At 43.3% G+C, this 26678-nt stretch overlaps 1 protein-coding gene across 3 annotated transcripts in view; it reads right to left on the reverse strand.

Annotated features, from left to right (window-relative positions):
- Positions 1-26678, reverse strand: part of exd3 (exonuclease 3'-5' domain containing 3) — a 644822-nt gene that overhangs the window by 286866 nt on the left and 331278 nt on the right. For all 3 annotated transcript variants that reach the window (XM_059638357.1, XM_059638356.1, XM_048558801.2), the window contains 2 exons: positions 15663-15716; positions 4338-4477 (listed from right to left, as the gene is read on the reverse strand). In XM_059638357.1, coding sequence (XP_059494340.1) covers positions 4338-4477; positions 15663-15716 — 194 coding nt within the window. The remainder of the gene's footprint in view (positions 1-4337; positions 4478-15662; positions 15717-26678) is intronic.

A 26678-nucleotide genomic window follows, 5' to 3' on the forward strand; every position in this document is an offset into this window, starting at 1 on the left:
GGCAGTGAATAAAAAAGGAATGAGGATCAATATTTCATTTTTAAAAACGACAATAAAGAATGGTGAGATCCCCAAATTGAAATGGGTGGATAGCAGCAGCTGGCTAACTATTTTAGAAAAGAATTCAACAAATTCTAAGGAACGGTTGAACATACTGGAAAAAGAACTCGAGCACATAAAGATAAAAATGAAAACAGTCTGTCATTTTGCGTGTTTGACTTTTTAAAATTAGATATCGATTTATTTAAAAAGAGAAAAAAATTGGGAATCTGTTCTCATCTAAATTGGTCTGAAGGAATGTCTGAGATCAAGTGGAATGAGGGAACAGGTGATGGATATATTAATGAAAAGTTAACTGGGATTGAATTGGTCGTATAAATATGGAGACGTAGTAATCATTGGGTGAAAGTTTTATGGACTGTGGCTAAATGAAATAAAGCTTGCACATAAAAGTGGGGACTCGAATTCTGTTTAAATACAGTCACCTTTTGGAGCATAACAGCAGTCCTCTATACGAAATCTAAAAGCAGCTGCTACCACTCGCCCTCCGTGTCTTTTTTCAGAGCTGAGATTTTCCAATCAATCTCCTTTTGAAATTCAGTGCCAATCTGTATAAATAAGCTCCGTGCAAATCAGTTAATTGTGTAGCACTGACTCAATTTCTTTGTCTCAGTCATCAGATAGATCAAAGAGAGTCTTTATCCTAGCCTGTCACACACAGGGTGCAGGAAAGGCTGAGCTGCTTTCTGATCAACAGCCAGCAGATCTTTTGCATGAATGCACTCTGCATTTCAATTTGAAATCCGAGAGGCACAGACTGCCAGCTCCTCAAACTCACTGCAGTTAAAAACTGAACTGTGAAACCCTCCAGCTGCATTAACATATTTCAAATGGCTTAGGTGATGGTCATCTTTATAATCTTTTTGAATAAATATTCCCAAAGCTTCACTTTTAGTGGATGTGGTTTTGAGAACATTACTAAACCAAACCAAACAGAACAGGTTCTTGAGATAGAGATAATGGGAACTGCAGATGCTGGAGAATCCAAGATAATAAAATGTGAAGCTGGATGAACACAGCAGGCCAAGCAGCATCTCAGGAGCATAAACGCTGACGTTTCGGGCCTAGACCGCTTTTAAGAGAACAGGTTCTTTCCTAGTCTTACATGAGGCATATAACTGAGAACACTGGGATACACTGGCGCCAGCTACACAGGTAACACAGGAGCGGAAGGAGAAGGGGCACCAGTGCGAGGGGGAGGAGCGAGGGGCATGGGTGGGAGGGGGAGGAGTGAGGGGCCATGGGTGGGGGTGGCAAGGTGCAAGGGGTAGAGAGAGGGGGCATAGGAGGGGAGGGAGAGACACAGGTGACTTGGAAGTGATGAGAGTGAGGAGCAGAAGAGGGTGGGGAGCGAAAGGGGCAGCATGGACAGGAGGATGGTGAAGGAGAGCAGGGAAGCTCAGTACATGGAGGGATGAGGGAACAATGGGACAAAGGAAGGAGCATTGAAGTTGGAATGGAGGGACTGTGCAGGAGGTATATATTACACAATATTAAACATTGATAGAAAATCTTCTGGTAAAGAAATAATGGTACAGAAGGAGGTCATTTAGTTTATCTTATCCATGTTAGTCAATGAAGAGCTTCCCAGTTTAATCCCACAGAGCTGTACTTGGTCCTGAATCATGGGCTCTTCAAGGAGATTCATCCAGGTAATTTGTAAATGTGCCAAACGTTTTCCACTCTCTTCCTTTCAGGCTAGCGATTCTAGGTTCTTACTAACATCCTCCACCAAATACTTCATATCACCTTCAGTCCTTATGCCACTTACTTTAAATCTGTGTCCCACAGTTTTTGTCGCCTCTGCTCGAGTAAAAGTACATCATCCTCCATCTAAACCTCTCATAACTTTATAAAGCTCAATTTAGTAATTTGTCAGCCTCCTCTGTTGTAGTCCATTATGATCCACTATCCACTACCATGGGTCTAAAGTCACATGTAGGCCAGGCTAAGCAAGGACAGCAGATTTCCTTCCATTCAGGATATTAACAAGCCAGATGGGTTTTATGACAATCGACAATGGTTACATGGTAGTCATTGGGCTAGATTTTTATTTCAGAAGTTTTATTAAATTCGAATTTCACCAACCATCAATGGTGGAATTCAAACCCATGCTCCTAGAATATTAGCCCGGAGTGTTAGATTTCCACAATACCACTGTCTCCCTTTTACTACAGTTAGGAAGACCATGCCACACACAGCAAAACAAAATTTCCTAACACTATTCTTTTACAGATATTCCGTTCCAGAGAAATGTCACTCTCCCAAGACATCATGTTTTCCCATAACTGACTCCTCCCACCTTCTTTTCCTTAGACCAAGAAGACAATTTTTCAATTCTTTTCCAAGTCCAGTATCATGAGCCTTTCACAAATCTGATGGTTGCAGCTTTAGCAGTTCTAATAACCTGAATACTTATATCCAACGCTCCCGGTTTAGGCGCTTCAGAAACTAAACTTCAGTGACTAATTTTCATCAACTGTAATTTGCTTCTACTGCTTACAGAAAACTGAACCTTGATTCTAAATTCAACTCCTGATTCTTCTGAACAAAAATCTTAAGTTTGGGGCAGCACGGTGGCTCAGTGGTTAACACTGCTGCCTCATAGCACCAGTGATCCAGGTTTGATTCCATGCTGGGGTGACTGTATGGAGTTTGGACATTCTCCATATATGTGCGCGTTTCCTTTTGGATGCTCCGGTTTCCTCCCACAATCCAAAAATGTGCAGGCTAGGTAGATTAGCCATGTTAAATTGTCCATAGTGTCCAGGGATGCGCAGGCTAGGTGGATTACTCATGGGAAATGTATGGTTACAGCAACAGGGTATTGGGGGGGGGGGGGGGGGGGTGGAGGTAGGTCTAGGTGGGATGCATAGGGGTTCCACGACTCTTCTGTTCTAAAATCAAAGCTAATCTAATGGACTAATGTGTTTAATCTGTCATAAACCCAACAGTATAAACAATCTGAGATAATGGGAACTGCAGATCGTGCAGAATCCGAGATAACAAAGTGTGGAGCTGGATGAACACAGCAGGCCATGCAGCATTTTAGGAGCACAAAAGCTGACGCTTTGGGCCTAGACCCTTCATAATAAACAATCTATCCATAACCAATACACAAGGTCCTTCCATGTACTTGACTGAAGTTGCATGCTTTCCTGGAAATAACGTACTGAAGTCACTATTCCAAATAATTTTCTAGCTGGTTTTTTAAAAAAAATCTTCATAGAACTGACTCACGTCCATCTCCATCTATTTTGTAATCTAAGTCCCAAAACAGAAATGCTGTACACTTTTCATCGCACTGATCAATCTTTCCACATAACTAAAATTTTCCAATCCTGGCAACATCACCTTAAATTTCTTCTGCACCCACTCCAGTGTAATTACACATTTGCTACAATGCGGTGACTGACCTGCATGCAGTACTCAATCAGTGATCTAACTAATATTGTGTACAATAATGTAGCTTCCCTGTTTTCATGTTCAATGCCTTGGTGTATAAAAAAAAAGCGTTCAAGATGTTTTTTTTTCCCTCCGTTATTTGAACAGTCCTGCTACCTTTAAGGATTTTGGATATACTCTCTAAAACTCCTTAATTTTTCCCTAGTACTCAGTATGGTCTCAATTACCATCTAGCTCCATGTCTTGTTGTACATCTCAAAATTCATCTCATTTGTCTAGATTAAATTCTAATTTCCTGCCCAACTAACCAGACTGTACCTACCATGTCTTGTTAAGATGTTAACATCAGAAAATGCATCAAGTCACTTTACAAGGATGGACATATTATGCAATGGGATATGTCAGTACTACAAGGTCACATTGAGTGACACATCAAAGCAGACATGATCAACTGATGCTGGCAGCTATACTGGCACTAGGCTGATAGTTCCATACAGATTGGCCAACTTTAAAGCCTCCACTCTCTGAAAGCATGTTTTCAACCCTTGTTCTACCTAGAGATTGTGGAAAAACTATTGGAAAGTCACTACATCACTGTCCATTCCAAACCTAACCTCCTAGCATCTGTGCATCTGAAATCTGAAGCAGAAGTTACGATGAGGTTACTTTGGCTGATTATTCCATTGTCAGGCCAGGGGCAGTAAACTTCCTCATAGCATCCCTTCTCCAAGATCAACCAGCGTAACACAGTCTAGCAGTGAAATCTGCATGACCCAATGCTAGCAGTACCACCTAAGGCACTGGGCTTATCGAGCACACCAACTGGAGGAGCTGTTAGCAGCACTCGGAGATATCCAATGACTTGACCATACCTTTGGATGTCTGCAATATTGGCCATCGAATGGCACCAGGAATCCAGCAGCTGCAACAAGGCACGTTGTAGTCCTGGACAGTCAGCTACATAGGCCTCGACCAGGCTCACTTTATCCTGAAGCAAAAGTGGGATGCAGACCTGCATTAAGAGAATAAGACATGAGGGTCCTTTCTTTGTAGACTGAATGAGGAGTGATGAAAAGATTAGACAGGATAGAGCACCTATGAGTGAATGGATAAGACAGTTTGTCCAGATTTAGCTCTATAAAATAGTCCTGACTCAATTCACAGGCAGTAAGAGTGCTATTTTCCTCATTGCATTTCCTCCCAATTTGGATTTTAAATGCAAATTGTCATCTAAGTTGTGAACCTACAGTAACAGAACATCAGACAGGAAATTCCAGAAGGGGCGAAGCACTGAACAAGAAGTGCAAGCAGAAAGGAGAAAGACAGGCAGGTAGAAATAGAATATTCGAAGGCAGGAACGAAGACAAAGTTTCTGGGAAAGCTCAGCAGATCTGGCAGCAGCAGTGGAGGAGAAAACAGAGTTAACGTTTCGGGTCCAGTGACCCTTTCTCAGACCCTTCCTATTCAAAGGCAGGTTCAGCACAAAGTCAAAGTGCTGTAAGGGGGTCCCCAAGGACAGAGGCAGAATAACAAAAATTTGGGTCTCTGATGGGGAAACTATCAAAACAGTTCAAATAATTGTTCAGTGCAGGTGGTCATTTGGCCTGATTATGCTGGCTTTGTGAAAGAACCACACCCTGCCCTTCCCCCACAGAGCTGCAAATGTTTCTACACCAATTAATTATCCAATTCATTTTTAACAATTACAATCTGCATCCAACATCCTCTTGGACTGTATGATGCAGTAAATAAATCCTCATGTCCCACCAGATTCTTTGGTGAACGATCTTCATCTTTGCCTTGAAGTTACTGAGACCTCTCCCCTTCTACAACATCACAACCGTAGACAGTTGAAAACCTTAGTTAAATCTTTCCTAAATGTGCTCTGCTTTAAGGAGAATGACCTTGGCTTCCATCTGCAGTTCAAAACAGCACTTTGTGTAAATTTGCATTATGTGGATCACAGCAGGTCCCAAAAGAAAAATCCCAAAAATCAGTGAGTTTCTTCTCTCGGGTCCAGTACTAAACTCTTCACTTTGCCCCACCCCCCACTTCTGTCAATCTTTTTGGCATACCGACTTCAATTTATGTTTGATGGTTTAAAATTTAAAAGCTAGTTGTTTTTAATATTAATCCAATTCTGACAAGTTCAAGAATTGAGTTACTACCTGTTTTGCATGTCATTTTATTGCACTCTGATGTTGCATGTCTACGGCTACGATGTCAAATGTTTCCTTACACAATTTATGCTCTGAGTAAGTTATACTGGGACCTCCACTCCTTGATGCCATTCTTATGCATTTATTGTTCCACAATATGTACTGACTGAAATACATAAAAGTTATCTTGCAGATTATTGACTGTACTTCTAACCTATGGTTTCTTATACTCATAGAACAGTGCTGCACAGTACAGGCCTTTTGACCCACAAAGCTTACCCTAATCCTAAGGTCTATCTAACCTCCACCCTACCTAATACTATCATCCACGTGTCTATCTAATAGCCGCTTAAATGCCGCTAATGAGGCCAACTCCTCTACCCACTCTGGCAATGCATTCCACAACCCTACCACTCTCTGAGTAAAGAACCTACCTCTGACGTCTCCCCCGTATCTACCTCCACTTACTTTAAAACTCTGCCCCCTCGTAATAGCTAGGAAAAAGTCTCTGGCTGTCTACTCCATCTATACCTCTGATCATTTTGTACACCTCTATCAAGTCACCTCTCATCCTTCGTCGTTCTAAAGAGAAAAGCCCTATCTCTCTCAACCTTTCCTCCTTAAGACTTTCCCTCCATTCCAGGCAACATCCTGGTAAATCTCTTCTGTATCTTTTCCAATGCCTCCACATCTTTCCTGTAATGAGGTGACCAGAACTGGACACTACACTCTAGATGTGGCCAAACCAGGCTTTTGTATAGCTGGAGATTCACTCATAGGGTGTGGGCATCACTGTCTGGACCAGCATTTATTGCCTATCCACAGATGTAAGCTATATTAAGCCTTTATTTTCAACACTAACATGACTAACACAATCATCAGTTTACAAAAATTTAGTTTACCGAGCTTGATGTTAAATTTGAGACTTGAACAGTTCCTCATTATAATTTGTATTAATTCACATACAACTGTTCACTAAGATTTGCTTTACTTTAGATTAAACAGTATTTGGTAAAATACCATGAAATATGGTATGCTTCCATTTTACTTATCAAAATGTGATGGGCATCATTAAACCCATTATCAAATGCTGCTTTACAATGTTTTTACAGTGATTTACAATACCTATATTGACTGTCATGGAAAAGAAGACTTTGGTTATATCTTCCCAAAAATAAGGATGTAGATATACACTAATCAGTCTTAAATGCTTTATTGAATATCCCAGTCTTAAATAGGAGAATTAGTATCCATATGAGTTTAATTCATTCTGCTAAAACAGGAATGTGATTGTTTTTCCACTCATTCATGAGATATGGATATCGCTGGATGGGCCATCATCTTTGACCATCCCAACTGCCCCTGAGAAGACGGTGGTGAGCTTCCTTCTTGAACTAGTGCAGCTACAATACCTGTACGTAGGAAAATCTGAGATTTTGACCCAATGACAATGAAGGGATGGCAATATATTTCCAAGTCAGGATGGTAAGTGGCTTGGAGGGAGACTTGCGGATGATGGTGTTGCCACATATCTGCTGTCCTTGACCTAGTTCGACTGAATTAGTTAGAAATAGGTACTAGTGACCTTTATAAGGAGGATGGGTTGCACTGGAGTTGTAAGGGGATCAATATCCTGGCAGAGAGATTTGATAGTGCTACAAACTAATAAGGGGGAGAAGAGAGAATGAAGTACAACTGATAAACTGAACCACGTTTATTTCAATGCAACAGGCCTGGTAGGTAAGGCAGATGAACTCAGGGTATGATTGGGAACATGGGACTGGGATATCATAGTTGTTACAGAAATGTGGCTCAGGGAAGGATAGGACTGGCAGCTTAATGTTCTAGAATACAGATGTTATATAGATGGAGCCGTGGTGTCATGCTGCAACTGTACAAAACGCTAGTGCGGCCTCACTTGGAATACTGCGTGCAGTTCTGGTCGCCCCATTACAGGAAGGAGGTGGAAGCATTGGAAAAGGTGCAGAGGAGATTTACCAGGATGTTGCCTGGTCTGGAGCACAGGCCCCATGAAGAAAGGCTGAGGGACTTGGGTCTGTTCTCATTGAAGAGAAGGCGGCTAAGAGGGAATTTAATAGAGGCATACAAGATGATCAGAGGATTAGATAGGGTGGACAGTGAGAGTCTTTTTTCCGAGGATGATGACGTCAACTTGTACAAGGGGACATAGCTACAAATTGAGGGGTGATAGATTTAAGGCAGATGTCATAGGCAGGTTCTTTACTCGGAAAGTGGTAAGGGCGTGGAATGCCCTGCCTGCCAATGTAGTTAACTCAGCCACATTACGGGCATTTAAACAGTCCTTGGATAAGCATATGGATGATGATGGGATGGTGTAGGGGGATGGGCTTAGATTAATTCACAGGTCGGTGCAACATCGAGGGCTAAAGGGCCTGATCAGCGCTGTATTGTTCTATGTTCTATGTTATAGGAAGGATCTAAAGTGGGGTAGGAGCGGAGAGGGAGTGGCGTTTTTAGTTAGGGGTAACATTACAACTATACCCAGGGAGGATATTTCTGGGAGTGCATCCTGTGAAGTTATTTGGTTGGAACTGAGAAATAAGAAAGTGATGATCACCTTATCGGTATTGTACTATAGGACCCGCAATAGTCAGCAGGAAATTGAGAAGGAAATTTGTATGGAGATCTCAGCTATCTCAGGGAGGCAAGGTGGTTAGCACTGCAACGTTACAGCATCAGGGACCCAGTTTCAATTCCAGCCTCAGGCAACTGTCTGTGTGGAGTTTGCACTTTCTCCCTGTGTCTGCATGGGCTCCCTCCAAGTGCTCCCAGAACTTACTCCAAGTTCTGAGGAAGGGTCACTGGAGCCCAAACATTATTTAAGACTTTTTCTTTATAGATTCTGCCAGACCTGCTGAGCTTTTCCAGATGTTTTTGTCCCAAACGTGCAGGTGGGTGGATTGGCCATGCTAAATTGCCCATAGTCTCCATGGATGTGTAGGTTAGGTGGATTAGCCTTGGGAAATTCAGCGCTACAGGGCCGGGGGGTGGTAAGTCTGGGTTGGATGAGAGTCGGTGTGGACTTCAGCTGAATGACCTGTTCCACGCAACATCTGCAAGAATGACATTGTTGTAATGGTAGTGGATTAAATGCACCAAACATAGAAGGCATTTGTTAAGAGTGTACAAGAAAATTATCTTATTCAGTATATGGATGTGCCTACTAGAGAAGGAGCAAAATGTGACCTCCTCTCGGGAAATAAGGTAGGGCAAGTGATTGAATTGTCAGTGGGGGAGCACTTTGGAGCAAGTGATCATAATTCTATTAGTTTTAAAATAGTTATGGAAAAGGATAGACGAGATCTAAAAGTTAAAGTTCGAAATTGGAGTAGGACCAATTTTGGTGGTATTAGGCAGGAACTTTCAAAAGCTGACTGAGATTGGCTAATCGCAGGTAAAGGGATGATTGGACAGTGGAAGGCCTTCAAAAATGAGATAACAAGAATTCAGTACGATCTTGTTAGTGCGAAGGGCAAAGCTGGTAGGTGTAAGAAATGCTGGATGACTAGAGAAATTGAAGCTCTGCTCAAGAAAAATAAGACAGCATATGTCAGATATAAGTAGCTGGGATTGAGTGAATCCGAAGAGGAGTATGAGCGCAGCAGCAGTATACTTAAGAGGAAAATCAGGAGGGCAAAAAGGAGACATGAGATAGCTTTCATAAATAAGGTTAAGGAGAATCCAAAGAGATTCTACAAATACAATAAAGGGCAAAACAGTAACTAGGAAGAGAATAGGGTCCTTCAAAGCTCAACAAAGCTGTCCATGTGTGGAACCATGGGAAATGGGTGAGATATTAAACCAGTGTTTCATGCCAAGTATTTACTGCGGAGAAGGATGCAGAAGATAGAGAACTTGGAGAAATAAATAGTGATATCTTGAAAAGTGTCCATATTTCATAGGTGGTGCTGCTGGACATCTTAAAATGCACAAAGGTGGGTAAACACCAGAACCTGATTAGGTGTATCCTAGAACTTTCTGGGAGGTTAGGGAAGTCACTGCTTGGCCCTGTTGTTGAGATATTTGTATTACTGATTGCCAAGGGTGAGGTGCTGGAAGACTGGAGGGTGCCTAATATAGTGCCATGATTTAATAAAGACGGTAAGGATAAGCCAGGGAACTATAGACCGGTGAGCCTGACATCAGTGGTGGGTAGTTGTCGGAAGGGATTCTGAGTGACAGGATTTACATGTACTTGGAATGGCAAGGATTGATTAAGAATAGTCAACATGGCTTTGTGTGGGGGAAATCATGTCTCTCTAACTGGTTTGAGTTTTTTGAAGAAGTGACAAAGAAGATTGATGAAAGCGGAGTGGTGGGTGTTATCTATAGACTTCAGCAACACGTTCAACAAAGCTCCATATGGTAGATTGGTTAGCAAGGTTAGATCACATGAAATCTAGGGAGAGCTAGCCATTTGGGCACAAAATTGGCTTGAAGGTAGGAGACAGAGAGTGGTAGAGGAGGGTTGATTTTTGGACTGGAGTATGACTAGCTGCAAGGATTGGTGCTAGGTCCACTGCTTTTTGTTATTTATATAAATTATTCAGATGTGAATATAGGAAGAATGTTCAGTAAGTTTCAAAATGACACCAAAATTGGTGGTGCAGTGGACAGTGAAGGTAACTTCAGAGAACACTGGGACCTTGATCAGATAGGCTGATGGGCCAAGCAGTGACAAACTGAGTGTAATTTAGATAAATGTGAGGTGTGGCAATTTGGAAAGGCAAATCAGGGCAGGACCTATACACTTAATGTTAGCGTTCTGGGGAGTGCTGCCAAATAAACAAGCTAAGGGGCAGATTAACAGTTCCTTGAAGACAGAGTCACAGGTAGATAGGATAGTAAAACAGCAGTTTGTTATGCCTGCCTTTATTGTTTAGTGCATTGTGCAGAGGAGTTTAGACGTCATGTTGCTGCTGTACAGGACATTGGTGAGGTCGCTTTTGGAATTCTGAGTTCAATTCTCAACTCCCTCCTATAGGAAAGATGTTGTGAAACTTGAATGGTGCAGAAAAGTTTTAAAAGGATATTGTCAGGCTTGGAGGATTTGAGCTACAGCAAGAGGCTGAATAGGCTAGGGCTATTTTGCCTGGGATGTCAGAGGCTGAGGGGTGACCTTACAGAGGTTTATAAAGTCATGAGGGGCATGGCTGGGGGTAGGGGGGAGGAAGACTCAAGGTACCCCCTCCCCCCGACAAAGGTAGGGGAGTCCAAAACTAGAAGGCATAGGTTTAAAGGTTAAAGGGTGAAGATTTAAAAGGGAACAGGTAATTTTTTTTCACTCAGAGGATGGTGTATGTATGGAATCAACTGCCAAGGAAGTGGTGGAGGCTGGTACAATTACAACATTTAAAAGGCATCTGGATGGATTTATGAAAAGGAAGGATTGAGAGGGATATGGGACCAAATGCTGGCAAATGGCAATAGATTAATTTAGTATATCTGGAGGGCATGGACAAGTTGGGCCCAAAGGTCTGTTTCCGTGCTGCACAATTCTATGGCCTGTTCCCTATTGTTAGGTTCAGTTGGTGGAATAAAGTGGCAAGCTTATTGGGTTTTATGATGTTGGCTACGGATTCCAAGTTTACAACATTACAAATGCTGAGAGAAGTTAAGTATGAAAAATAAGTGGCAGGTGGAAACAGGTTGTTAGGTAGGGATAGGGTGTCAAGAGGAGGGGGGAGAAACAGTGTGCCAGGAGGAGGGGGAACACAGGGTGCCAGAAGAGCAGTGGGAGGTCAGATTGCCAGAAGGAGGAGGGGGATAGGGGGCCAGGAGAGGGCAGAGGGGGAGACAGGGCGTGGTGCCAGGTAGGTGAAGGTAGGCTTCCAGGTGGATGAGTGGAGAAGTGCCATGTGCGAGGGGAATAATGGGCGGGTTGCAGTGGAGTGTAGTGCCAGGTGGGTGACAGGGTTGTACTGCAGGTAGGTAATAGTGTGATAGCTGGATGAGGGAGTGGGGTGACAGTGAGTTTTGTCCTTGAGGACAGGTTGGCAGTTGGGTGAGGGCTACTTGTCAGATGGTAGTGGCAGTGGCTGGATCTGGGCCCCTAACTGGCTATACATCTATCTTGGATTTATTTTTAAAGAAAGAGCACAGCAAACCAAAGGAAACTATTTGTCGCAGGGGGAAATGGTGCATTTGCAAAGAACACAAGTTGCTTGACTGGAGTCACAACCTATAAACCTAAAGGGAAGTGACATGTACCTCGTTTCAGTAAAGACATCAAAGGTGACAGAGTCAGACATCTTGCCTGGAGCAACAGACTTTTCTCTTCTCCTTTTTCTGGAATTAGTGTCATCAAAGTTTGAGAGTTACAAACCCAATGGAATATTTTATTATCACAAGTGAAAGGTTTCTACAGGAGAAGTCTTCATTGCTGCAAGCCAAGAGGTCTCAAAGGAGTGTCTGACATCTACCAAAACATTCCTTCATTAACAAGAGAAAATAGTTCATAAGAAAGCCATTTCAGATTTGAAACATCAACTCTGTTTCTCCACAGATACTGCTCGATTTGCTGAGTTTCTGCAGCACTTTCTGTTTCTCCATTGTTTTCTTATGTCACCTGTCATTTCACCGAGTTTCTTCACATCGTGCAGAAAATTGACATCACCGTTGCATTTCTTTTCCAGGTGCCTTTGGTCCAAGCATGCGGCTCAATTAGTCAAATAAGCCCTTCCCTTGGGATAACTCTGGATATAAGGCAATATCGCATTTCTTTACATTTCAAAATTGTTGTAATTAATTAAGTGGAACAGGAGAAGGAATCTGTTCCCCTCCCAACTCACTGTACCAGGGTCCAGGTGAGGCAACTGTACCATACATGGCACAAGAACAGTTACAGAACAGCATCCATGAAATTACAGCAGATCATTGGAGGCGAGAAGCTCAATCATCTCCTCAGGAGGGCAAAGGGAATGTAAAGGCAGGTGAAGGATGATGGAGTGGGGAGTGGGGAGTGGGAGAGTTCCAGTATGACAACAAACAGGTTAAAGATCAGAGATGTCAGATTGAGAATCACTGGCTCTTAATTCAAAGATGCAGCAGGATGATGAGGGGAAAGTACAGGATATTGTTGAGAGGGTCAAGAACAACTGGAAAAAAGCTCAACAGTGACATAGGAAAGATAGAGGTGAATGGTCTCCAGTATTGATATCTACCAACAGGGCTAGTAAGAAACTGCTGTTTAGTTGGAGGTCAGGTGTTGCTAGGTGACTTTTACCTCATAGGAGGGCAGGTTGTTGTGAAAGGTGGCACTGTCAGTTGTAAGGAGTTCTGGGTGAGGCTGATACATTCCCATTGGTTGGCTGCAACTGGCATAGGAACAGAAGCTACATAACCAACAGCAGCTTAAATTGCTACTTCCTCACACCATTTGCTTTATGGACCTGCAATGGGTCTCATTACCCAACCTTTTGGCAACTTCAAGTCATGCAGGAGAGGATTTACCTGTGCAGGATCTTGGACATCTACCCAAGGGAGAGGGAGTACAGGGGGACCTGATTGTGGCAGTCTTCACTACTAGAGAGCAACAATGCATCAGTGCACCTTCAGTCTGTGTACTAACTGCCACCAAATCTTCAACAGGCAAAGCCACAGACTGTTCTGACTTTGTTAGGAACAGGTTATAATTTTGTCTGAATTCTGACAACAAGACCTGATGCCAAGACTTCGGAGGGAACCCCAAGCGAGTCACCCACAAAGTATTGGCACCTTCAAACATCTATGTCACTGCCCGATTTCAAGGCTCCATGAAGGCAAGTGTGGTATTTCCCAGGCTGCAACACATAGCTGTATTTGTGACATGACTAAGAAGGACTAATTTCAGAATTCTAACTAGGTCAGAGAAACAGGGTCTGTGGACATTGATACCATCCTATCTCTTATCCTGAAGGTCCTGGTTCAAGTCTCACTTACCCCAGAGGTGTATCATAACATATTAAAACAGACTGATTAAAAGAACTGCAACTGACTGCTTATATTTGGCCATTAGAGCTCCCTAGCAACAGCCAGCATCTGTCAAATAGAAGGTATTTCATTTGCCGATCAGTCAAGTACATTTTTCAGTGAGTTCTCACAACTCAGAAACTTCCGGCGGCTGCAGCTTCTTGATGCCCCTGCAAAGTTCTGGGGTGGATTCTGAGTGATGCATGCTATCCCTCTCAGGAGGTAGCTCCTAACACCAGTGGTCTGTGAGAACACTGCACACCGCTCAGCAACAGGATGACTGAAAAAGAAGTTCAACTGGACAATGTCCATGATCATCTGACATTCTACAACAGTAACTCTGAATTGGCTAAACCCATGCAATCTTGAAATATGACCTCACCAAGCAATCAGAACTGAGTTAGGTCACACTTGACAGGCAAGCCATCATTTGATGTCAAGATCTTGATTTCAAGATGTCAAGAAAGCTCAATCAAACCCTCCAAGTATGGCTAAAACTGAGAAAATCAAAAGTGCAGTGATTGCAGACAAAATGAAGTATTGGTGAAAAGGGCCAAACTCCAGCCAACATATCAGGAGCTGATTAGAAACTTAATAACTAACAGCAGTTAATCTCCCTGTTTATCAAGGCCATCAATAAGAAGGGGCTTGGGTAATGATGATGGAAGCCACAACTGTAAACTACTTCAAACTGCACTGGGTTCAAACAGGCTAGGGCCATGCAAGACACCAATAACGACAGGGACCCAGGCAAGATATAACCATGATAACAAAGTGTGGAGCTGGGTGAACACAGCAGGCCAAGCAGCATCTCAGGAGCACAAAAGCTGACGTTTCGGGCCTAGACCCTTCATCAGAGAGGGTCTCTGATGAAGGGTCTAGGTCCGAAACATCAGCTTTTGTGCTCCCGAGATGCTGCTTGGCCTGCTGTGTTCATCCAGCTCCACACTTTATCATCTTGGATTCTCTAGCATCTGCAGTTCCCAATATCACAAGGTATAACCATGAGGCTCTTTTCACTCACCTGCAGGAGGCCAGCATGGAAATTCCAACAGAAACAATAGGAGAAACTAAGGTGGACAGCATTGCATGCTGCACAACGAACTAAGGACGCAGCAAGCATAGATGAGGCACGTTCTTTAACCAATGAGCCCAATGAACCTGAAGAGTCCAATGAATGGCCACCCTCTCACCTGCCTGTTTCCCAGCTGAAGTTAGGGAGTGTAAGATGCTCCCTGATTTTGCAATGAAACACAGAAATACAGATAAGTTATTTAATTGCATTGACAACATAGCATACTGCATCACACTCATTCCATGACTGCAAGCAAAGCAGAAAACAATTGTTGAGTTTTCCTACATCTATCTCCTAATGTTCTTCAATGGCTTTTAATGTACAAGGTCAGGCCATAGACAATTTTACAACATCACTACGTTTTCATTTGTTTTTGACTTACATTGCATTTGTAGGCAAACTGAGTTACATATGGGCATCCTCGGGTATCTCAAAGCTCCAACTGACATGAATTTCTGAACAGGCTCCCTGCAATTTGACTTCTCACTATTTACTGTATTTAACTGTAAAAATTTCAGCTTATCCACTGCCAGATGCAGATAAGCAGAGCGAGAAATTAGAAGCAGTAAATGGATTTAGAGATGTGTGGACAGGAAGAAGTGGCCTGATCAAACAATCCAAGCTGAAGTCAACTTCTAGCATCAGGAATAAGAGGATTGTACCTTAAACCCATTGTCCCTTGGTTCATGTCATTTAAAGCACAACAGAACATTGATCTAGGAATGTGGCTAAACACTGAAAAAGCAACATGAGTACCAAGCTGAACAGCAACTTTGCCCTTCCTTCCAGTTCTTCAGAACACTCAAGCTCATTCTTCCAGAAGTCCTAATGCCAACAAAGCTATGACCCTATCTGGACATTTAGTCAAGTCAAATCTCCCATTACTGAAGATTCATTACCAATAGTGACTGGGATTTGTAGATTTTTTTTGCTCTTCTCTTTCAATCCTATAATTGCAATGGTTTGCTTACCTGCTCCATATCCAGCTCTGGCTGCAGGCCCAACTTTATACTCAGCAAGGCAGCCTGTAATTCAATAGAATAAACATATTCAGTGTCTCAAACCAATGCTATCAATTTGTTAGCGATCAACAGTATTTGTTTGCAACTGAGAGACCCAATGGTTTCTCCTTGGGGCAACAGTTTGGATGTTTTCCTAAAGGTTATAGGCATGTACCAGAGAGGTTGCAGTCAGCCAATTCCACTCATTCAAATACCACGGCCTGCAGGAATCAGGACAGCCACTTTCTAGGCAGGGGAATGCCTCTTGGAGTAGCCATCCCAGTCAGTTGTTAGACAAAGGACTCTCAATCCCGGGAATGGAAGAAAATAATCAATTTTCCCACTTTTTGTTAGCAGTTGCATTGCACCCACCATTGTTACACAGCTCAGTTGGAACACAATATTACATTCCCCACTTTAATCAACCACTCAAGATCATATCAGATTTTTGTTTCCAATTCAGACAAAAAGTAACTAAGCTTTTCAGAAACTTTGACAAGGGTATAACATTCAATGGCATGTGGATTCATACCTACTGTTCCCTATCCCAGGAGCTCCTGACCTTTTCAGTCTGTGATTGGGAGATAGCAAGCAGAAATGGGCATGTTGGAACAGTGAGAAAGTACCTGTTGCCAGTGTCAATGCTGCTCCAACCCAGAGTGAATTCCATCAGGCTGTGCCTGCATGAAGTGCCAGAATTGGTCAAGTATGAGGATGAATCACTATTGTTGCTCCCGTACCATCTCAGAGTAGCAAGCGAACAGGAGGGGATTATTCCAGCATATGCCTAGAATAAGCAGCAGCTCTGTGGCTAGTCATCGGCATCAAATAACAAGCTCAGAAAACAAGCCCTTCTGCACATCTAACTTCCCTCACACATGGTTTCTCTGGTGATCTCTACCTAATTCTTCGTTGAAGTTGTTTCAAGTTTTCCTCCTGCCCTGGGACCAATAATCTGTTCCACAGAATCACTATTCCTTAGGGGAAAAAAAAACCTCCCTAACATTTCCTGTTTTCTGCTGATTAGATTCTGGACAACACAAAGGATTTAAATCAAGGTTAAGTGAATAATTGCATGTAATCTTTTAAGACATTTTATAATTTTAATTAGTATGATTCCCTATGGAGACAGTAGTGTAAAGGTCTTTGCTGCTCTAGTGATCCAGAGTCCCAGGCTAACGCTCTCAGGACATCAGTTCACATTCCAGGATGACAGCCAGTGGAATTTAAATTCAATTTAAAAATTCTAGAACTGAAAACCAGTCTCAGTCACAGTGACCACGGAGCTATCATTGATTGTTATAAAAGCGCATTAGGATCATTCATACCCAAGAAAATCTGTCATCCTTATCCATTCGGACCAAATGCAACTCCAAATTCTTAACTATCCTCAGAAACAGCCCAGCAGAGCACTCAGCTAAAGGGTAATTAAGAATGAGCGACAAATGCTGGTCTCACCAGCAAGTCCATGAACAAAATAACTTGAGTTCATAGAAATTGTCCAGAATTGTCAATCCCTCTCTCGGCGCTATTTCTTATTTGTTAACATTAAGCAGCAATAAAGCAGTCATTGCTCAATGCCGCAAGACCTGGACAATATCCAGGTTAGGGCTAACAAATGTCAAGTAATATGCATGCAACACAAGTGCCAGGCAATGACCAGCACCGATAATAGATGGTGCTATGATGTTGTGGCCATAACAGAGACATGGGTTTCTCAGGGGCAGGAATGGTTGCTGGATGTTCCAGGGTTTAGAGCATTTAAAAAGAATAGGGAGGGGGAAAAAAGAGGAGGGGGTGTAGCACTACTAATCAGAGAGGGTATCACAGCTACAGAAGCTTCCATTGTCGGGGAAGATCTGCCTACCGAGTCAGTGTGGGTGGAAATTAGGAACAGCAAGGGAGTAGTCACCTCGTTAGGAGTTTACTACAGCCCCCCCCAATAGCAGCAGGGAGATTGAAGAAAGCATAGGTCAGCAGATTTTGCAAAAGTGTGGACGTAGTAGGGTGTTGTAATGGGTGACTTTAGCTTTCCCAATATTGATTGGAACGTCCTTCGAGCAGAAGATTTGAATGGAGCTGTTTTTGCAAGGTGTTTTCAGGAGGGTTTCCTAACTCAGAACATTGACAGGCTGACAAGGGGAGACTTGATTCTAGACTTGGTGCTCGGAAACGAGCTGGGGCAGGTATCAGATCTTGTGGTGGGAGAGCATTTTGGTGATAGTGACCATAACTGCCTCACATTCTACATAGCTATGGAGAAGGAGAGGATTAGGCAAAATGGGAGGATATTTAATTGGAGAAGAGGAAACTATGATGCGATTATACATGAGTTAGGAAGCATGGACTGGGAGCAATTGTTCCATGGTAAAGGCACTATAGGCATGTGGAGACTGTTTAAAGAACAGTTGTTGCGAGTGATGAATAAATATGTCCCTCTGAGACAGGCAAGAAGGGGTAAGATAAAGGAACCTTGGATGACGAGAGCAGTGGAGCTTCTCGTCAAAAGGAAGAAGGTAGCTTACATAAGATGGAGGAAGCTAGGGTCAAGCTCAGCTCTAGAGGATTACAGGCAGGTGAGGAAGGAGCTCAAAAATGGTCTCAGGAGAGCCAGGAGGGGCATGAGAAAGGCTTGGCAGAACGGATTAGGGAGAACACAAAGGCATTTTACACTTATGTGAGGAATAAGAGAATGGTCAAAGAAAGAGTAGGGCCGATCAGGGATAGCATAGGGAACTTGTGTGTGGAGTCTGAGGTGGTAGGGGAAGCCCTAAATGAGTTTTTTTGCTTCTATCTTTATGAAAGAAACGAACTTTGTAGTGAATGAAACCTTTGAAGAGCAGGTGTGCATGCTGGAATGGATAGAGATAGAGGAAGCTGATGTGCTGAAAATTTTGTCAAACATTAAGATTGACAAGTCGCCAGGCCTGGACCAGATTTGTCCTCGACTGCTTTGGGAAACGAGAAATGCAATTGCTTCACCACTTGCGAAGATCTTTGCATCCTCGCTCTCCACTGGAGTCGTACCTGAGGACTGGAGAGAGGCAAATGTAATTCCTCTCTTCAAGAAAGGAAATAGGGAAATCCCCGGCAATTACAGACCAGTAAGTCTCACGTCTGTCGTCTGCAAGGTGTTAGAAAGGATTCAGAGGGATAGGATTTATGACCATCTGGAAGAGCATGGCTTGATTAAATGCAGTCAACACGGCTTTGAGAGGGGCAGGTCATGGCTCACAAACCTTATCGAGTTCTTTGAGGATGTGACTAGAAAAGTTGATGAGGGTCGAGCTGTGGATGTGGTGAATATGGACTTCAGCAAGGCATTTGATAAGGTTCCCCAGGGTAAACTCATTCAGAAGGTCAGGAGGAATGGGATACAGGGGAACTTAGTGATAATGGGAACTACAGATGCTGGAGAATCTAAGATAATAAATTGTGAGGCTGGATGAACACAGCAGGCCAAGCAGCATCTCAGGAGCACAAAAGCTGACGTTTCGGGTCTAGACCCTTCATCAGAGAGAGGGATGGGGTGAGGGTTCTGGAATAAATAGGGAGAGAGGGGGAGGCGGACCGAAGATGGAGAGAAAAGAAGATAGGTGGAGAGGAGAGTATAGGTGGGGAGGGAGGGAGGGGATAGGTCAGTCCAGGGAAGACGGACAGGTCAAGGAGGTGGGATGAGGTTAGTAGGTAGGAGATGGAGGTGCAGCTTGGGGTGGGAGGAAGGGATGGGTGAGAGGAAGAACAGGTTAGGGAGGCAGAGACAGGTTGGACTGGTTTTGGGATGCAGTGGGGGGAGGGGAAGATCTGGGCTGGTTGTGTGGTGCAGTGGGGGGAGGGGACGAACTGGGCTGGTTTTGGGATGCGGTGGGGGAAGGGGAGATTTTGAAGCTGGTGAAGTCCACATTGATACCATTGGGCTGCAGGGTTCCCAAGCGGAATATGAGTTGCTGTTCCTGCAATCTTCGGGTGGCATCGTTGTGGCACTGCAGGAGGCCCATGATGGACATGTCGTCTAAGGAATGGGAGGGGGAGTTAAAATGGTTCGCGACTGGGAGGTGCAGTTGTTTATTGCGAACCGAGCGGAGGTGTTCTGCAAAGCGCTCCCCATCCTAGTTGGATGGCTGGTTTGTAATGCAAAGTGATGCCGACAGTGTGGGTCCAATCCTGCACCAATTGAAGTCACCATAAAGGGATATGCTGAACATTGGTGAGCCTCACATTAAACCTACCTCCAGTCGTCTCTCCAATGAGCGTGCAGTCTCATGGTGTGGTAGAACTAAGGTAGTTTTACCAATATTAAGATGCAACATTTTAAGAAGTTAATGGAGAATATATTGAACAAATATCCAGAACCAGATGGTTTCCAAGCCTGGCCATTAAAGGAAATAGGGAAGATGGTTGTACAACACACAAGCCATCAAGTTCCAATATATTCTAGATTCAGGAACCAGACCTCCAAACTTGTCAGTTCTAGAAGTCCCTCACAGCAGGTCAAATCTTGCATCTCAGAAACTTGAAATCATAAAACTCTAATGTATTCCAGCTTGCAATAAGTCAAGTGCACCCATGATCGTTTCCTTGCTGGCCAACATTGGCTCCCAGTGTGCGAATTCCAGAGCTCACAACTCAAGCAGAAAAAGCACAGCCATAAATAGAGAAGCAACTAAAATCGAGGATGCTGAGGAAGGCCAAAATAGGAAAAGAAATGATAGCTTGGAAAGTTGAGAGACTGGGAGAGATTACGGAGATAAGAAGGTTGAGGCCATGTAGAAATTTGCAAAAGATGATGGCAATTGTAATATTGTCCTTACATTCAAAGTACAACCATTATTGGTTAGTGAGCACAGGAGTGTGTGAGAATTCAATAACAGCAACTCTAGTACTGTGGAACTGCCTTACCCTGATTGAAGGGATTCAAATGTAGATTTGCAGGAGCGACTGATAAAGTAATATCAATGTTCATAAGGCAATAATGCAGTAAAGGGATATAAAGAGCAAGGGGAGGTTGAGAAAGAGCAGTAATTGCGAAGAAACAGAAAAAAGGGTTGGTCTGTCAGACATTCCAACAATAGAATTAAATAGGTGGCTAATAGGGCATTAGTTAAGGGCAGGGTAAACTCTGTCCTGTTCTAACCTCAACTGATTACTTTATGAATCTATTTAAATGCATCTTGTTGCATTTCTAAATGTAGCTTTATGTTAATATTCTGAATGGTCAAATTTGTCTCCCTGTCTTAGGTACAGTGTCTACAACCTGTACCCAAAACCTGGAAGCAGACGTTCAGCTAGTAGACGGCCAAGACCAGACCACATTGAGAACTCATCACTTGCATTTTCTGCGCAGTGTGCTGCCACCTCAGTACCTGCCAAAGCATTGCTTTCCTTGGGGTGCTAATTCTGACAGGGCTCCTGTCACACCGGCACCAAGCAATTTCTGCACCTCACACAGATCAGTTCTTGAGGCAAGATCTAAATGAAAAAACTACATTGTACAGGCAGAGGCCATTCTTTGAGAATGCTATCTAACAGTGACAGTCCTTTTTTTAATTCATTCATTCACGGGATGAGGGCATCACTGGCTAGCCCTGTATTTATCGTCCTTCCCTAATGGACCAGAAAGCAGTTATGAGTCAACCACACTGCTGTGGATCTGGAGTCACATGTAGGCCTGGCCAGGTAAAGATGGCAGTTTCCTTCCCTAATCGACATTAAAGAACCAGATGAGGTTTTCCAACAATCAGCAATGGATTCATGGTCATCATTACACTCTTAATTCCAGATTTTAACTGAAATCAAATTTCACCATCAGCTGTGGCAGGATTCGAACCCAGGGCCCCAGAGCATTACTTCAGTCTCTGAAGTGACCGTCCAGCAATAATACCAGTAGATCATTGCTTCCCCTACTCCTTCCCTGTAAATCCTGGCTTATCCAGTTGTCCTTTACATGTTACTATTGAATCGGTTTCCAGCATCTTTTGAAGTAGTACATTTCAACTCAACATAAAACAAAAGTCCGTTATCTCTCAGGTTCTATTGCCAATTATCTTAAAACTGTGTTCTCTGGTCTTCATCACTTCTGTCAGTGGAAAAAGTAATCAGAATGTGTCAGCAGGCTTGTTGACCATGGTCTACATCAAAGTCCTCTCCAGTTTTGTGCAAGGTGCACGTTTCACCCAACAGAGCTCATTCAGGGGTGGTAGTGTCATAGAGACAAAGAGTCATAAGGTAATACATAATGGAAACAGGCTCTTCAGCCCAAACGTTCAAGGCTGACCAAGGTGCCAACTCAGCTAGTTCCAATTTCCTGCATTTGGTGCTTTTCCCTCTAAATCCTTCTCATCCATGCACCAATCCAAATTTTTTTTAAGTATTGCTATTGTACCTGTCTCAACCACTTTCTCAGACAGCCATATACGCACCACTCTGCGTGAAGAAGTTGCCCCTCAGGTCCTTCTTAAATCTTTGCTCTTTCATGTTAACCCTATGCCCTCTGATTTTCAATTCCCCATCCCTGGGAAAAATACAACACGCATTCAACGTATCTATGCCTCTCATGATTTTAGAACATAGAACATAGAACATAGAACAGTACAGCACAGAACAGGCCCTTCAGCCCACAATGTTGTGCCGACCATTGATCCTCATGTATGCACCCTCAAATTTCTGTGACCATATACATGTCCAGCAGTCTCTTAAATGACCCCAATGACCTTGCTTCCACAACTGCTGCTGGCAACGCATTCCATGCTCTCACAACTCTCTGCGTAAAGAACCTGCCTCTGACATCCCCTCTATACTTTCCACCAACCAGCTTAAAACTATGACCCCTCGTGCTAGCCATTTCTGCCCTGGGAAATAGTCTCTGGCTATCAACTCTATCTATGCCTCTCATTATCTTGTATACCTCAATTAGGTCCCCTCTCCTCCTCCTTTTCTCCAATGAAAAGAGACCGAGCTCAGTCAACCTCTCTTCATAAGATAAGCCCTCCAGTCCAGGCAGCATCCTGGTAAACCTCCTCTGAACCCTCTCCAAAGCATCCACATCTTTCCTATAATAGGGCGCCCAGAACTGGACGCAGTATTCCAAGTGCGGTCTAACCAAAGTTTTATAGAGCTGCAACAAGATCTCACGACTCTTAAACTCAATCCCCCTGTTAATGAAAGCCAAAACACCAAATGCTTTCTTAACAACCCTGTCCACTTGGGTGGCCATTTTAAGGGATCTATGTATCTGCACACCAAGATCCCTCTGTTCCTCCACACTGCCAAGAATCCTATCCTTAATCCTGTACTCAGCTTTCAAATTCGACCTTCCAAAATGCATCACCTCGCATTTATCCAGGTTGAACTCCATCTGCCACCTCTCGGCCCATCTCTGCATCCTGTCAATGTCCCGCTGCAGCCTACAACAGCCCTCTATACTGTCAACAACACCTCCAACCTTTGTGTCGTCTGCAAACTTGCTGACCCATCCTTCAATTCCCTCGTCCAAGTCATTAATAAAAATTACAAACAGTAGAGGCCCAAGGACAGAGCCCTGTGGAACTCCACTCACCACTGACTTCCAGGCAGAATATTTTCCTTCTACTACCACTCGCTGTCTTCTGTTGGCCAGCCAATTCTGTATCCAAGCAGCTAAGTTCCCCTGTATCCCATTCCTCCCGACCTTCTGAATGAGCCTACCATGGGGAACCTTATCAAATGCCTTACTGAAGTCCATATACACCACATCCACAGCTCGACCCTCATCAACCTTTCTAGTCACATCCTCAAAAAACTCGATAAGGTTTGTAAGGCATGACCTACCCCTCACAAAGCCGTGTTGACTGTATTTGATCAAGCCAAGCTCTTCCAGATGGTCATAAATCTTATCCCTCAGAATCCTTTCTATACACTTCAGTAAGGTCACCCCTCATTCTCCTATGTTCCAAGGAATAAAGTTCTATCTTGGTCAACCTCTCCCTACAACTCAGGCCTACCAGTCCTCGCAACATCCTTGTAAATCTTATTTGCACACTTTCCAGTTTAATGATGTCTTTCCTATAACAGGCTGACCAAAACCGTACGCAAAGTCCGGCCTCACCAATGGCTTAAACAACTGTAATATAATGTCCCAACTCTTGTACTTAATGCCTTGACTGATGAAGGCCAGCATGCTAAATGCCTTCTTCGTCACCCTGACTACCTGCGACGCCGCTTTCAATGAACTATGTACTTGTACTCCAACGGCCTTCTGTTCCACAACACTCCTCAGGACCTTACCATTTATAGTATTTGTCTTTGGTTTGACTTTCCAAAGTGCAACACCTCACATTAATCTGTATTGAACTGCATTTGCCATTCCTCACCCCATTTCCTCATCTGATCATGATCTCTCTGTAATTTTGATAACCTTCTTTGTTGTCAATGATACCTCCTCATTTTGTATCATCCGCCAACTTACGCCTTATGTATTTACATCCAGATCATTTATGTGAATAATAAATAACAAAGGTCCCAGTGAATAAGACTGCTCCTCTGATTTATTTTCTCCCCCCCAACCCCACCCCTCTTCCCCCCCCTCCCCCGGCCATAGTCTGAACAACTGTAGACACAGGTGAAATCAAGTGACTAAGCACAGAGCCACTAACTGAAGCTGGGGCCCTTTGACAGACAAAAAATAAGGGAATGGAAATCTGGGTGCTGGAAAAGAACAAAGATTTTCTTTGTTGAAGTCAGAATCATTAGAAGTATCAGGAAAGATTGATCAAGTTGGGGTCCTTTTTTCTGTAAAACCTGATAGAGATCTTTGAAATTAGTTTCATACTGTAGATTTGGCAATCCTTTTCTGATTGAGAGAGCCCAGAACAAAGGCACAGAAATATATAACAGTCATTAACGTATCAAATAAAGAACTTAACCTTTCCATTTAGCAGTGAGCTTCATGCCGATGGGTTGAAGCAGAGACCATCATTGTAAACCAAGGGAAAACTGAGTTGCGGGAGAGTGAATTGGGAGGAGGATGGTGTTTGGCACAACTACCAGCAAAGAACTGTTGGGCCATATGGTCTCATTCTCTGCTGTTGATACTTTGTGATTTTATGATTTCTCTAGTGGAGAAACAGAGGCTTACAAAGACTCTCATTCTCCAGCCAGCAACCTGGATGAGGCCAGGTAACTCAGCACAGTCTGGGCCAGGTCATCAGGGAAGAAAGTTTATCACTGAATAATACAATACAAAAGGCACTGTTCAGTCCACCATGTGTGTGAGAAAAATGTGTCAAACAGCTACCTATTTGATCCCACTTCTGCTTTTTCCCCATAAGTCTGTAATTTATCCTTTACTGAATTCTCTTTAAGGGTACCATTGAACTGTCTTCCCCACTCTTTCAGATAGTGTTCTTGGATCATAACCAGCTGCTGTGTTAACACACTTCTTTTTTCTCATCTCTCCTCCGGTTCTTCTGCCAGTCAGCATGCCCTCATCACTAAGCCTCCTGCCACTTGTTAGGTTTTTTTTTCTTAACTATTCTGTCAAAACCCTTTGTAATAATCTTGGACAGCAGTATTAATTACATTAAACAAAATGTCATAAAACATGTTTCTGCTCAAAGAGTTAATGAACATTCCCCTAAAACACAGAGATGATTCTCACAGTGCAAGAGACAAAGGTTGGAATGCACATTGTGTTAAGGGTTAATGGCCCAGCTCTGACAGATCGGAATGTAAACGGGATGCAGATATTACCAAAGCAAAATAACTGACAGGGCCTTTCAGCACATGCTGCCAGATTTTCCTGTTCTATTAATAACATTTGTGAATAAATTCCCAGCATACATAAAAATCACAGTAAAGAAAACACTTGGGTCAAATTAAGATACTTTTCTCGTCTTGGTGACTCACAAAAGCAGGGCAGGAGCAGGGACATGAGAAAGGCTTTTGTGTTCTCTTCCCCTCAGGGTTCGGTAGGTCAGGGCAATGCAGCATTGACTAACGATCCCAGCTCCAGCATACAATGCTTAGCATTGAGTCCAAGGGGAGGTCACCACTAGTGGCTATGAAATATCACAACTAATTGCATTGTGATACCCTCAAATCAAAAGTGACAAGGTCTGAATGTGGATTCTCGGCAGACTCAGCGATATCATGGGGCAGTGAACCATGCCCTGCCTGCCAGGTTGCCCTGCTCATGTGACAATAGCCTCTTTTCCCTTTCCGAGAGCTGACAGTGACAACAGACTCTTTTCTTCTCACAGGAAAGTATAGAAAGAGATGGAGAGTCTCATTCATTTGCAACCAGACACCCTTTCAGACCCTGAAGTGCAGCAGATGACCGTGACACACTAGCTCCCCTGTCAATCATCTCCTTATTCTCCCTGGCACAGCTTGGCTTACTCAGATAGTGCTTAGAAAATATCACAGATGCAGCAACACTCAGTATGCTGGCTCTCCCCTCGGTTTTGAGCTTTTGAACGATCCACAAGCAGCCAGGATACCTCCATAATTTGCACTGAAAAGGAGATGATAAAGTGCCAATGCTACTGAAACTAAAATGTTCAACCAGCTGAGCAGATGCATGCCGGAGGGGAAATGTAGAAAAGCTTCTGATTGGATACAATGCTGCAGGTAAAAGAAAAGTTAAGATGTTTTCTAATATGTACTCAAATGTGGCTTTTTAGTGCCTTGGCAGAGCTGATGAAGATTACAACATGTCCAGGCACTGACTGAAAGGGCCAATCTTTCCAATCAGTCATGAAGAAACCACTTGGTGACCCCAGCAAAATGTAAGCTGCAACACACAATGTTGTTTGGGAAAAACAGAATGCAACTGAAGACGAACACATACACGCCATTATATAAAATGGGGAGCTGTCCGGCTAAATGTGCCCAGCCAGGAAAGAGGAATGATACTACTGAACATCGGCATAGTGTTAAATAAGAACTCATCGTGGAAAATATCACTTCTTGCAGCATAGCATGATTTTTCCTTAATATTCATAGAACTAT

Source organism: Stegostoma tigrinum, chromosome 29 (assembly GCF_030684315.1).
Source record: "Stegostoma tigrinum isolate sSteTig4 chromosome 29, sSteTig4.hap1, whole genome shotgun sequence".
Taxonomy (NCBI): Eukaryota; Metazoa; Chordata; class Chondrichthyes; order Orectolobiformes; family Stegostomatidae; genus Stegostoma; species Stegostoma tigrinum.